General features: G+C 41.9%; 1 protein-coding gene across 1 annotated transcript in view; it reads left to right on the top strand.

Moving 5' to 3' along the window:
* Positions 1 to 15259, top strand: part of dntt (deoxynucleotidyltransferase, terminal) — a 150293-nt gene that overhangs the window by 78495 nt on the left and 56539 nt on the right. The window contains exon 9 of the mRNA XM_079511983.1: positions 9523 to 9625. Within this exon, the coding sequence (XP_079368109.1) occupies positions 9523 to 9625 (103 nt within the window). The remainder of the gene's footprint in view (positions 1 to 9522; positions 9626 to 15259) is intronic.

The following is a 15259-nucleotide window of genomic DNA, read 5'->3' as shown; positions in this document are numbered from 1 at the left end:
GGAACGCAGGCGTTGTTGCCTGGATCAACACGGGTCTCCTCCAGGTCTGTTGAAGAGGGGTGCAACAACGCAGGCGTAAAAAAAAAGCTAAACAGAATCCAGGTCTGGTGAGTCGTGGGCGTGTGCACGCAACGAGCACGCGCGCAACAAATTCACGGGACTGCGCTCACGTAAATACGCTTGCGTTGCCGCACTCCGAGCAAAAACACAGGTCTCATTGAAAATGAACTATAGGTGTTTTATCGCTCCCCGTTTACAAGGCCCTTTAGGCCACGCCTTTGCAAGCTTTTTTTTCTGAAAGTCTGTGGTGGTGTTGACCAGATCGGCAATGTTCGGAGGCCTTTTCTGATTATCCGGTGAGCGCGATGGGAACATTGGCGTTTTCTAGAGCAAGGATTGGCCTTATTTTAGCTTGGTAGCTCGAGTCATAGTGGAATAGCCTGAACACCCGGCACCCAAGCACCACCACTTTTGTCCACCAGATGGCACTCAATGCCCGGTCGATGCCAAACTTTGCACACACACTCCCTAGATGCCAACGATGAACCTCTGCCCCGCATTTTCCAGAACGGCCTGTTATAGCGCCACCATGAGGCAGCTTTTCACATTTGTTACCTAAAACTGCACCGATCTGCGTGAAACGTTGCATGCACACTCCCTAGAGGCCAAGGACAAACCTTTGACCTGCATTTTCCGCATCTGCCTTTTATAGCGCCACCAGGAGGCCGACTTTTGTAAAACACATTTTTGGATATTACTCCTCCAGATTCTGTCCAAAAATCTCACAAATCGTTACACAGTATCTCTATGGTCATGTGCTGAAGTCGGATCTGTCCGATATTTCATATTCCACCCTAATTGGCTATAATTGCCTTTCACAGTTTGCAAGATTGCCCAGTTTTGAACAAAAGCCTCAAATCATGAACACAGCATGCAATTTACGTGAAATCTTTCACACATTTTCTTACTAGGCTGAGGAATATATCCCACCCTTTTCACATTGGCCTGTTATAGCGCCACCAACAGGTTGATTTTTGCAAAACAGGTTGATTGGAACAAAATGCCTCAAATCATCCAATTGCCATACAAGGCAAACATGTTTATATTACTCCTAAACATTTTGCCAAACATCTCACACAGTCCTATCCTCCTGGTGGAGACCTGTGCCCAGAAGGGCACTTTTTCTAGTTTTGATCTCATTTTTGTGTTGTTAACTCTGAGATGGCTTTCCATGACTCATAATGATTATGCCTCAACAAAGTGTGTATACTATGCATGTGTGCCTATGTTAAATGGTAAATGGTGCATTTATATAGCACTTTTATCCAAAGTGCTTTACATAGATTGCAGTGGTTGAGAAAGTACTCAAATGTTTTACTTAAGTAAAAGTATCAATACTGCAATGCAGATGTACTCTGTTACAAGTAGAAGTCCTGTATTCAAAATGTACTCGAGTAAAAGTGCAAAAGTATCTGCATCAAAATGTACTAAAGTACTAAAAGTAAAAGTACTCATATTGCAGAAGTTCAAAATGTGTAAATATCTTTTGAAAATAGCAGATGTACAAGTTCACAAGATCGGCTATTTTCAAATAGCCGACATTTATATAGGGCTGAAGTGTTTTCTAATCAATATCAAAATCTACAATGTAACTAGTAACTAAAGTTTTCAAATAATTGTAGTGGAGTAAAAGTACAATATTTGCCTCTGAGATGTAGTGGAGTACAAGTAAAAGTACTGTAAATTAGAAATACTCAAGTAAAGTACAAATACCTCAATTGTACTTAAGTAAATGTACTTAGTTACTTTACACCACTGATATATTGTGCATTACATTCACCCATTCACACACACACATTTATACGTCACCGATGGCGGAGGAAACCATGCAACCTGCACATCGGGAGCAATTAGCAATTAGGGGTTCAGCGTTCAGCGTCTTGCTCAAGGACACTCTGGGGGAGCCTGGGATCGAACTGGGAACCTCAAGGTTCCCATACGGCCGCCCTACCCCTGAGCCACTGCCGTGTTGCTGCAATGCCTACTGCATGCAGCTATGTGTGTATGTACTGTGTGCATACATACATATGGGTGGGACCATGATCATCTAGTCTATCTCACCTCCTCCCCAGGCAAGTGACAGTGGGGTTGACTATAGAGAGCCACTTAGGTTCCTCTGAGGTGCTGTCCAGCCACCTTTGTTCTCGGCACGATCACAGCCTGGCTGGCAGCACACACGGTGGCGTGTCCTTTGAGAGGTGACAACATGCTGGCGCCCCCCAACTCGCTCTGTCGGCGCAGCAGCCTTTGTTCTCACTTTCATGTACGATCAAATATTCGGCGTTGTGTGTGTGTGCTTGTTTTAGAGGGCTCGCACGCTGTGACGGCCATTACTTCATATCATTTCACACGATGCCGCTGTCTGAACCATCTTCTGTGGACAGATGGCTGATTATTTCTGAATAGTCGTTTGTCCTCCAGATCTTTGCTGTTGCGATTGGATGACATAGCAAGGTTTTTGTACACGGAGATTTTGAGTGTTAGGCCTGTGATTATCTGTCTGGGCACTTACAATCCCAGAAGGGTTTTCCCAGGAGGCAATTGCCAGCACTTTGCTAAATCACATTTTATAACTGTTGTAAGAATCATTACTGCAAAATATCATTGTTCATACATCAAATGATAAAAATGGTGATTACACAAACATGAAATCTCCGTTTGTTCAATTTTTCCCTGTTGCCATGGGGCTTTGTTTCTGCTCATTCAGTCCTGCAAAATGCATAGTAGAAAATTACTAAGTAGGAAATTAAAACTAATTCAAGGCTATGAGTCATTGACAACTTGTGACAACAATAGTGTTTGTCTCCATATTATTCCATTTTATCCTTTATAAAAGCCTTCATGTTGCTAATCTATACAGTACAGTATATAACATCAGAGACACCAAACATTCTTTGAATGTATAAAAGTGTCGTATGACTACAAATGGTGTTCAAATGAATCAGAAATGCCCTGGAAAGATCTACCGTAGACTGCTGTAGCCTCTAGGTATGACTTACAGCACTGGTTCCCAAATAGTGGGCCGGGACCCATTTGTGGGTCGCGGAAACATTTTTATGGGTCCCTTGTTTTTTTATTTCCTACATTCATATTTTCATTATTGTTATTATTTCAAAACATTTAGAAAAACCATCCTGGAAAAATGTCAGTACATACTGTATTCAAGCTCGAGCTTGTAGATCTTCTATGTTTGAAAATTGGTGAAAATGTGTGCAGATCTTTGAATATATATTCTTTCCCAGCAAACGTTTTAAAATCAAATCTTTGCTTCTGTGGGGTGCCTGGAACAAAACATTTTGAGATGGAGGTCGGCGGCCAAATACATATAATTCTAGGGGTTCTTGACATGAAAAGGGTTTAGAACCACTGATATAGAAACATAGGTTTTTCAGAAAACTGTCATGATTTAGAAGACATTTGTAGAATCAGGTCTGAGAGTGTACAAATGGAACCGGTTCTGTAAAGTTGCCCGAACGGCCAAGGCTCCAAGAATCGACAGTCCACGAATGTAGATCTTTTTTGGTACTTTATTTACCTCAAAACACAGAGTGAACGACCCATGCTGGATTTGACTGTGCAGGCAAAAACAATACTTATCGACAATACCCTTTCAAATAACAGAAAGTAAGAAATGAACACTTGACAACTAAACTAAGGAAAAACAACAAACCAAGAACTTAAGAAACTGAAACAGGCTATGCCTTCCAGGAAGGCCCTGGCAGCTCTCCCTTGGAGTTGTCTACTTTGTTAGTCTCAAGCAACACTGATCATTTTCCACTCAGGCTTCTCTCCCAAACATTTCCACCAGCCTCCCTTATATACCAGGTGAGACCCACCCACAATGATTAGTAATTGGACCAATCTACTCAAACAAGGTAAACCATGACCCATGAGTTAGACCAACTATACAATTACACATTTCCTTCATAGAGTCTGAATGTTTTCCAAGGCATCAAATCAAACACAAAACAATTAAGATAGCATTAGGCAACTGGCAACACATAAGTATATGATGCTACACATAGCCACACCTCCAAGGAGCTTGATGACAGTCAATTCATGAAAGCAGCTGTGCAGTGTGCGTTTGTAATGTTCCGTTTTACATTGTGGAGTCTTCTAGTGTCTATAGGGCACGGGTTGCCCCGTGACAGGTTCCATTTGTACACTTAATTTAATTTTAAAGTGCATTAAGGCTCCAAACCCATGGAACACATTTGAAACCTTGAAATCATGAGGTGTGTCAGTGAATCAGACCATCATGAATTGATTTAGATTCCCCCATACGTTGTCTGTGTATCCAAAACGTACATTTAAGGAATCTTTTACTGCTCAAATCATTTGTGATTGTGACGCGATGCGGCTTGAAACTGCACTGTCTAACTTCTATAAAAAAAAAACAGGAAAAACAGGAAACGGGTTATATTATATTTACATACTCTACCATACAGATTGTATAAGTTATATTATATTTACATATACTACCATACAGATTGTATAAGTTATATTATATGTACATACTCTACCATACAGATTGTATAAGTTACATTGTATTAACATACCCTACCATACAGATTGTATGTTATATTGTATTAACATACCCTACCATACAGATTGTACTGTATGTTATATTGTATTAACATACCCTACCATACAGATTGTACTGTATGTTATATTGTACCAGACAGTGTAGTTAGAGTGTCCGCCCTGAAACTGAAACTGAAACTGGGAGGTCGGGGTTCGATCCCCGGCCGGGTCATACCAAAGACTGTAAAAATGCTAGGCACTCAGCATCAAAGGGTTGGATTGGGGGTCAAATCTACTAATCGAATGATTCCCGAGCGCGCTGCAGCTCACCGCTCCTTGGCTGCGGCTCAACTGCTCCAAGAGATGGGTCAAATGCGGAGAACAAATTTCACTACGGTAACGTGTGTGACAAATCGTATGACTTTGACTTTGTATTAACATATCCTACCATACAGATTGTACTGTATGTTATATTGTATTAACATACCCTACCATACATATTGTATGTTATATTGTATTAACATACCCTACCATACAGATTGTATGTTATATTGTATTAACATACCCTACCATACAGATTGTATGTTATATTGTATTAACATACCCTACCATACAGATTGGACGGAATTATATTTTATTCATTAAAAAAGCTGCTTTAATACAGACAAGTTAATATACAATCTCTCTTATCGCAAGAGTGATTTACAGAGCAAGGGGTGTAGTTGATTCAGCCAGCTGTACCCAGATAAAAGTTTGATTATGGTATTTTTTTTATGAAATCCATATCCATTTCAGATTAATTATTTCCCTATTCTAAATGTAAAAGTAATTTGTTTTTCCTTTATTACGTGTATTATGCACCCCATAAAAACATGCAATATTACAATATAACACACAATCAAAGTAGGTGTTTTTCTTGGTTTCTTATCTGAGGACATAATGAGTTTCACACAAAACCTTTCTTATTTATTTTTTACATTTGTTCTTGAGTAAACACTAAACAGCCTTCGAAAAACCAACATAGGATTTATGAAAATGTCGTTGATTTGACTACTTAACACATGGCTTATTATGCAAATAAGCCATGGTAAAAAAAAGTGTTTTCAAACACTGATATAGAAGCTTTATTGTTGTGCAAGGCTGAACACAGTTTAAGGAGGACAGCCACCCGTCTGAGAAAACTCATTTCATGAAAAAGCATGGCAAGGAAATTACTAAAGCTGTCCACACAGACAGCAACAAGACACAAGGGATAACATCAAATAGAAACGGCTTGACTTCACATTATATTTGTCCAGGCTACTAAACTGTAGCCTGAGACTGCAGTTATAGTTTTTCCTATATAATGTAACATGAACTAAAAAGAAAATATGATACTTGTGCCTATTCAAGCCTACTACGTAGCTGTTATCTAGCTCAGTATATCTACTCACCAATGTTTGCCGTGACCTTCTCCAATTAAAATAAAATAATCACACTTGTGTGAAGTGAGGGGCGCCCTTAACATCATACATCATACACTGTACATCACATTCCATGCTCAGCCAATCAAATCATCACAAATGTCATTCTGGCCAATCACAATTTATGTCTTCACTTTTCTGTCCTCACTTTTGTCTTCAATGTTGATCCTTCGCCATCCATCCTTCCTCCTCGATGTCTCCCTTTTGACTGAAACCTGTCCATTTAAACTGTAGACGGGCCCCAAAGTTATTAGTGCAGCCGCGCCCAGCAGCCGGCGAAAACTAGAGTTCTCAACAGGCCCGAAAATTAAGGCCCGGCCCTACCTGGGCCCTCATCAAACCCTGTACACTCAAGACACTGCCCCTGCTGCCACCATTAGATCTCCATATATGGAGCTGACCTGTTCTGACAGTCCATATGTTGATCTGGCCACATCAAACCCTGTACACTCAAGACACGCTCCATATATGGCCAGTACATAATTCATTCCATATGTTGATCTGACCCCCCATGCCAAAGCGCCAGCGCTCGCCCAGCAGTCTGCTAGGCGGATGCGTGCTGGTCTTAATTGTGGTAACAAGACAACTCACCCCTTTTGCCACTTTTGGTGAGTTGTCCTGACAACTCACCCCTAAACGTGAAGACATCTCACCCCTGCTTTTCCAGGGGTGAGATGTCTTCACTTTCCGGGGTGAGATGTCTTTACTTTTGGCCACTTTCGGGGTGAGATGTCTTCACGTTTAGGGGTGAGTTACAACTCACCAAAAGTCTGACTGAATATGTAGCCTTTGAGCTATACTTTACTGAATATTTCACAAGAATATAACACAAGAGTCAAATGTACTGTGTGTGTGTGTGTGTGTGTGTGTGTGTGTGTGTGTGTGTGTGTGTGTGTGTGTGTGTGTGTGTGTGTGTGTGTGTGTGTGTGTGTGTGTGTGTGTGTGTGTGTGTGTGTGTGTGTGTGTGCAAACTTCTGAAGAAATGTGAACTGAACCCCTCTCAATTTGGTTACTCCAGATGGCTGTCACTTTTCTCACATGCTAATGTAACTAGCAGTAGCCAGATCATCATCGATATTGCTTTGCTATTCAGATGTAATTCAGTCAGTATAGGCCTATTAGAACTGTGATTGATTGATCATGCGTTCGTTGTGCGTCTAATTAGCAACTTTGTACAGCCGTGAGACTCTGCCTTTGAAGCGCAAACATTATCCACAAACGACCCCCCCCCCCCCCCTCAATGCTGCATAGAGAGAGAGAGAGAGAGAGAGAGACGCTCTACTCCTTACAAATGTTTCACCGGATTTTACTGTTAAATAAATAAATAATTAGCCGTGACTGCGCACGTCTGTAGGAACCGATAGTTAGATCCGAAATTGAATTATGCCTACTGTAATGGGTGCCACGGAAAGTACAGACAACTCACCCCGCAATGTCAGAAAGTACGGACAGCTCACCCCGGAAAGTGAAGACATCTCACCGGGGTGAGATGTCTTCACTTTCTGGGGTGAGCTGTCCGTACTTTCTCGCCCAACTCGCCCCAGCGGAAAGTACAGACAACTCACCCCGACATGTCCGGGGTGAGATGTCCGGTATTCTTAATTGTCATCTCTTTCTTGGTGGTATCTCAGCCCTATGTTAGTGTGGGCTCGCTCCAGTGCGCACACGCTAGTTCTATACAGCCACTTTTTGTGGCATCCAACTACTTCCACAATCCACATACTTTGGACCAGACCTGTACTGTAATTTTGTAATTTAATTATCCAATCTAATACACTTTTCTTATATAGCATATTTTTCAACACAAGGTTAAAGTGCTCTACAGAAAAAAATAAAATAAATACACTAGCTAAAACACAGAAAAACAACAGCAAGAACAAAGCCAGGGTGTAAAGGTGGGTTTTAAGGCAAGATTTAAAAGTCTTGATGGACGGGGCCAGTTTGACGTGGGAGGGAGAGCACATACACTTTTTTTATATAGCATATTTTACAACACAAGGTTAAAGTGCTCTACAGAAAAGGAAAAAAAAATACACTAGCTAATACACAGAAAAACAACAGCAAGAACACAACACAACAAAAACAGAGACACATCACTGAAAAATACTAGACGCAGCAGCGTCAGCAACTCAGCAGACAGTGAAACAAAACATAGACCATAGAAACTCAGCCAGGGGTTCAAAGCCAGGGTGTAAAGGTGGGTTTTAAGGCAAGATTTAAAAGTCTTCATGGACGGGGCCAGTTTGACGTGGGAGGGAGAGCACATTCCATAATGTGGGGGCTATACGACAGAAAAGGCTATGCAAAATGTATGATGTTACTTCCCATATCCCTGCCTCTAATGTTGTATCTTTTATGTCAATTACACATTCTAATAAAGTTGGCTCTACGTGCGAGGAAGTCTTTGCTGAGCTCCACAGTATAATAATATTATCCAACTTGATAATCACCCACTACACTGTATGTGTAACACTCCCTGCCTGCTGCAGTTCTGCTGACAGTGAGGCTGCTTTTGTGTGAGCTTGCCCAGGCGCCATACTTTATTACACTGATCCAAGTAGAAAATGATGATTCTTATGAAAAGTTAAGGCTCTGACACAGCTGAAGCAACAAAAACTGAAGCCTTTAGAGAAGTTTAGACTTAACTTAACTTAGGAAATGTTGCTTGTTTTAACCCATTTTGACCGCAGCACGTGTCGAAACGTCATAGCTAATCCAACCGATGGATTGTGAGGTCCTAGTGCATTTTCATTGATCTCAAACGAGAGAAGAATATTCATATTTTTTCTTTTTTGGCGGGGTTGGCCTCTCCTTCTGCACCACACTTCTTGCTGTTGGCGCATGCGCGTTGCCGTTCACATCCCTGTTTACGGCTCAGAAAGAAGGCCTCGTATCTCCTAATCTAGGGAGCTCTCCGTGGTTTGGTTTTGACTAGATGGATATACTAAGCTCTGCATTTCTGACTTCAACATGCCTCTCGTGCAAAATATGAATGCGAGGAATTATCCAGCGACTTTATCGTAATCATAGCGAGGTAAGCAAGCAACATTATGCCTCCCGGATTTGTACGGAACGGAAGGGGTGGGGGCTTTCAGAGTAAAAGCTGCCATATCTGCGCGGCACCCCAAGCTACTATTTTGAAAGAAATCCCGGCGCTGATTGTGTTTTAATAATGAAGAAAAGGCCATGCCCAATGCTTTTAATAGCACCCTCTGCTGCGCTACAAGCTTGTAGATCTGTTATTTTAGATAAATCACGAAAATGGGGGTTGACGGCCAAATACATATAATTTTAGGGTTCCTGGACATGAAAAGGTTTTGAGCACCACTGACATAGCAACATACGTCTTTCAGAAAACTGTTCGGACTAAAGCACAAACAAAACAGTCCAAAACAGTTTTAAGGTAAACCACACCAATGCAACTCATTGAGTTAAATACTGGTACTGTACTGTGTCTATGTCTCTCCATTTCCAGGGGGAAAGAGTTTGGTCACGATGTAGACTTCCTGCTGACGACCGCTGAGTTGGGGAAGGAGAATGGATTGCTAATCAATGTGATTGACAGACTGAGACAACAAGTAAGTCAGATCAACCTGTGCTAATAGTACTGCATGTGTGTGTGTGTGTGTGTGTGTGTGTGTGTGTGTGTGTGTGTGTGTGTGTGTGTGTGTGTGTGTGTGTGTGTGTGTGTGTGTGTGTGTGTGTGTGTGTGTGTGTGTGTGTGTGTGTGTGTGTGTGTGTGTGTGTGTGTGTGTGTGTGTGTGTGTACTGTACAGTACATACCTGTTGTGGTGTACTGTACCTGTTGTGGTGTACTGTATATGGTGACTGGTGAGAGAAACAAATCTATGGAGGCCTAATGGACCATAATGTGATTCATGTGTGGGTGATGTGCACGTGAAATGCATGTCAGTGAAACGCGTGTGTGCATCTGAACGTGACTGTGTGTCTGTGGTGTTCGCAACACACTCAAATTGACCACGGCACCATGCACAAGCGAACGTGTGTGCGTGTGACAGAGAGGCAGAGACAGTGCTTTGCTCGCTTCGTGGACCACTTAAGGGGGTCTGCGGACCACTTGCCTAATACAATCACAATCAATTGTATCAATAATAGGCTATATGATCTATCTTTGAACGGGTAGGGACTAGTATTGTTACAATATATCATTTCACCTGAGAAAGAAAACATTTTGTAAGTGGCTACTGCAAATTATCTTTGTCAATGATGCACTTTTTTCCATTTGTCCTCAACTTGTCGCGTGGATACGCACAGTCCGGATAATATGATGATTATTCTGCAGCGTGTAATGAGTTGTCAAATGTGGTAATGTGGTAGAGTAAAAGTATACAAATGTAGTGAAATAAAAGTGAAAGCTGTGATGAACATAAAACAGTATTAAAGTATTAGATACCAGACAGTGGGGTTGTGGTTAGAGTGTCCCCCCTGAAACTGGGAGGTAGGGGGTTCGATCCCCGGCCGGGTCATACCAAAGACTGTAAAAATGGGACCCAATGCCTCCCTGCTTGGCACTCAGCATCAATGGGTTGGATTGGGGGGTCAAATCAACTAATCAAATGATTCCCGAGTGCAGCACAGCTGAAGCTCACCGCTCCAAGAGATGGGTCAAATGCGGAGAACAAATTTAACTGCGGTAACGGTGTGTGACAAATCGTACAACTTTGAGATCCCTCCAAAAACAATGTACGTAGGCACTGTAATAAAATAGTATTTGTACAACATATTAAATCTTCGTTTCTGCAGCATACAGTATAATCCTCAATCCCCTTTTGGGGCCGTTCAGTGATTTATGTCCTCACAGTGTGTTCCGGCTGCCTCCTCCAGAAATATTAACCATACATCATTTGTGTTTTACGATTATAGGACGGGAATTTGTCAGCCCCAGTTTATTGTCCATACCATGGGATCTCTGTTCTTCCAAAGATGAGAGTAACCAGGATATTCTGCCGTTGGTTCTCGTTCCCTGTACCGTGTTGGAAACCTATTGCAGAGCTGTCTCTCTGGGAGTATCTCTAGTAACAACGCATTATTGCTCCAGTCAGAGACGACACATCCCATGTATTGTCATGCTGGAATTCTAATTCATATACTGTTATTATCAACTACACTTATGTCTGTATCAGTAGCCTATATTAGTATTTTTCATATGTTCTGCCAGCAGTCAAATGTTTTACTAAATTATTTTCAGCCAGCAACGTATATATTCGTACCCTCCCAGCTATGGGACGTTATCTGCCAGCCATGTATATATTCGTACCCCCCTCCGGTTGCTAGGCAACGTCTCTGTCACACCCAGCACCAGGATCTGTGCACACGGCCCCTATTTACCTCCAGTCAAAGTAGGATTTTCAAGGCCTCATTTCTCTGCAACTATGAGCGCTGTCCATGTGTTCATGTTCCAGCCGAGGTTCGGTCATTTGTGATTTTGTACCGCATCGCTCCCGGCATCTTAACGTTTCTGGCCAAAGATAAATGGCGTGAGCTAACGCTAATAATAGTCGATCGTTACAAGGAAGTCCTCCATGCGCCGGTAACCAAGGACTGTCTAAAGAGGACGAGACGCGAAGACAACATGGCGTCGTACGGGCGACGCCATGTTGCTCCATGGAAGGAAAGAAACATGCGCAATGGGCTATATGCAGCCAACACTTCCGCGTTCAGCTTCCTTGGTCTCAACTGCGCATGTTTCTTTCCTTCCAGGGAGCACCATGGAGCAACATGGCGTCGCCCGTACGGTCTTCGCTCTCCCGTCCTCTTTAGACAGTCCTTGCCGGTCACCGAAAATCATCTGGCATACTGCCGCAGTACCTTCGTCCGCCACTAGGTGGCAGACAAAGCGTTAAGTAGATGTATCAATACTGCTATATATACAAATACTCTGTTACAAGTAAAACTTGAATTCAAAACGTTTGCCTATCATGATGACATGCTCATTTTATGTGGGTCATTTGGTGCTGATGTCATGGGCCAAACTTAGCCAGCCTCTGCAAACACACTCCTCTGGAAGTAAGAATTCTTCACGTTCTGTGCCAAAAAATGTGCAAGGAAAACTCCTGTCAAGTGGTCTATCAAAACGTTACTGATGCCTTCCAGAATGATCAATAGCGTGCACTCCGTACAAAAATGTAGAGACAGCCTTTTCTGGTGCATCAGAGGACAATCTTGGAGGAGAAATTCACAGTGCTTTGGGTCAACACTGTTTTATCAGTCAGCATTCAGTAAAGATAAAAAGCCAGACACAGGTGTGTGTGTGTGTGTGTGTGTGTGTGTGTGTGTGTGTGTGTGTGTGTGTGTGTGTGTGTGTGTGTGTGTGTGTGTGTGTGTGTGTGTGTGTGTGTGTGTGTGTGTGTGTGTGTGTGTGTGTGTGTGTGTGTGTGTGTGTGTGTGTGTGTGTGTGTGTGTGTGTGTGTGTGTGTGTGTGTGTGTGTGTGTGTGTGTGTGTGTACACGTACGGTGTCCATGTGCTTGCCTGTGAAGTGTGTGCATGTGAGACAAATAATGCAAGTGTGAGTGTACTACTGATTATGTACTGTAGGTGTACATGTACTGTAAGAGAGTGTGAGTTGTATAAGGTGATGGGAAATCTTTAGTGCCTAATGGACCGTGTGTGTGTGTGTGTGTGTGTGTGTGTGTGCGCGAGCGCTCGATTCTTCTGTTGTTTTTTACAAAATGTCCTGTGTGAAACCAGAAATGTTTCAATGCAATGACCCACACATGTACTGTATTTGCAAATAATACCTGCAAGTACGCCGGACATCATTGTGAATTTTCCAATTGGAAAAGTTGGCTGTGCTTTTTGTGGAAGCTTAGAGGAAGCTTTCCTTACTAAACAAGTACCAACCATTAGTAGAAGCCATTATACATTTAGGCTATAAGTGTCAGCTCATTGCTTTTATATTTGGCAGCTTGGGCCATGTCCACAGGCTGGTGGGTTTGAGGATTATGGGGTTGTCCAAGTGTTAGGCAAAGCAACTTGTAAAATACTGCTCAATCTCCTCCACTATAGGCAGCCGTTCTATATGCAGGAGAAGACTTGCCCATATTTGTTTCTGGTGTTGGTAATATGGCAGATGGAAGGGTATGACCTATGTTGACTGTGAAATGTGAATACATTGGAGTGTGTTGTTTACATGCAAGCATACTGTATGTGTGTACAGTATCTGTGTATGTACTGTATGTTTTTACACCGGTATGTGTATCAAACATTACCTAAATGAAACCTCTTCAAGATGCAGTTAACTGGTGGATATTCGCAACATGGAGCTCAGAACCAACTAGTCCATAAAAAGTAAAAGCTATATTCAGCAATGCTGAAATTGATTAGGAGTTATCCTTTTAGCCTTAATGTCTCACGTGCTGTTTACATTTTGGACTAATGAAGTGGATTTGTTTTTACGTTTGGATATACCCCGTCCAGGACAGGGTTCAGACGCGCCTCCTCAGGAGACTTGGCTCAGATCTGAACCCATTTCATTTGGCGTTAGGAACCCGTTGACAAATTATTCAATAAAAATAAGAAAACGCTGACACATTTTGGAGGGACTCAACGCAGATAATTGGTGAGAGAAATACAATCTGGGCAACAATTTATTTTAAAATAAATGCATTAGGAGAGTAACACAGCATCTGGGGAGAGATGGCAGGATGGAATTTGGTGTTTTACATTACAACATTACATTACGGCTTACAGAACATATTCATTGTGTGATTTGTTTTTGGAAATGCGTTTAGAAACATAATTGTGTTAAATTAAATAAGGGTAACACTGAGGATTTTGCAGTGTAATAGGACTGCATTTGAGCGGTGACATAATGTTCATCTTATCAGTGGTGGAAAGTACATTTACTTAAGTACTGTACTTAAGTACGTATTTGTATCCCACTTGAGTATTTCCAATTTCCAACACTTTTACTTCATATACATCTCGGATCCAAATATTGTAGGCTACTTTTACCCAAATATTGTAGGCTACTTTAGTTACTAGTTACAGTACTTTTTTTTATTACGTATTGTCCCGAATATATACAGTACAAATACATTTGTACTTTTACTCTAGTCCATTTTTAATTCCGGACGTTTACTTGTAAGTATTTCTACAGTATATTGCAGTATTGATACTTTTACTTAAGTAAGACAATGTGAGTACTTTTTTCCACCACTGAATCTTATGTCTACAGTATATTAGGGAAGCGCCACTCCTGCTTCCCAGAAAGCAGATTGTTTGTTTACGGTAGCAGCCCAGTGAGATGCCTCATCAATCTGCACGTCCCTCCCTAGAGACTAGAGTGACTATACCATCTATTCTCCGTTGCACAACACCGCAGTACCACACGGTATAAAGTAGGCCTTAGTGGCTCAAAACGAAATGGTTCCCAGGTAATCAAAGAAAGATTTTATAGTTTGGAACAGATGGCACTACCATGACATAAAATTCATTTAGATGTCAAACTTCAGACTCGCTTCATATACTTCCATGGGATTTAGTTTGGCGTTTTTATGCCAATGGATCAGCTCTGGCTGAAATGAAGTGTGAAATCACACGATGCAGTGAGATGCTCTTCCCCTTTATATTCTGCTTTGGGAGGGAGCTGAGTATTAGAAAATACTTGGCTTGTCGTGGCCATATTGTGAACTACTCCTTTTTAAAGCGACCATTAACCAAGTTTGGCATCCTAATTTTGGTCATAGGTGGAAAAAAAAAGATGATCTATTTTGGAAATCATTTGTGTGGTTAATTTGATAAGGAGACATGCTGGTGCCAAGAGCCTATATAATTTGAAGGAAGCAAGGGACGTGTCACATTTCTAATATTCTGAACCTTGACCCTAAATACCCATCGTGATCACGTTATTACAACTGTGAGGGGGAAATGGCCCTGAGTTCTAACCATGGTTCCAGGGTGCATTGACAGAAAATAGATTGGGACAAAGTGAGTCAAATGCGTGTGAGGGAAAAGTACAATTTAGAAGTGGCTTACTTTCAGAACTTTCAGCAGGGCTTTCAAGGACAATGGGCAGCGCCAGAGCACCCCCGTAATGGAAAATGGATCCCTTGATGGAAAATGACAGAAAAGAAGGGAAAAGAGTGGGGGGCGGGGTGAGAGGGTGAATGAGAGGGAGAAAGAAGTGATAAAGAAAGAGAAATGGAGCGTGTGTGTGTGTGTGAGAGAGAGAGAGAGAGAGAGAGAGAGA

Source organism: Electrona antarctica (assembly GCF_951216825.1).
Source record: "Electrona antarctica genome assembly, chromosome: 10".
In the NCBI taxonomy this organism is placed as follows: domain Eukaryota; kingdom Metazoa; phylum Chordata; class Actinopteri; order Myctophiformes; family Myctophidae; genus Electrona; species Electrona antarctica.
This window is presented reverse-complemented; position numbering and strand designations above follow the sequence as displayed.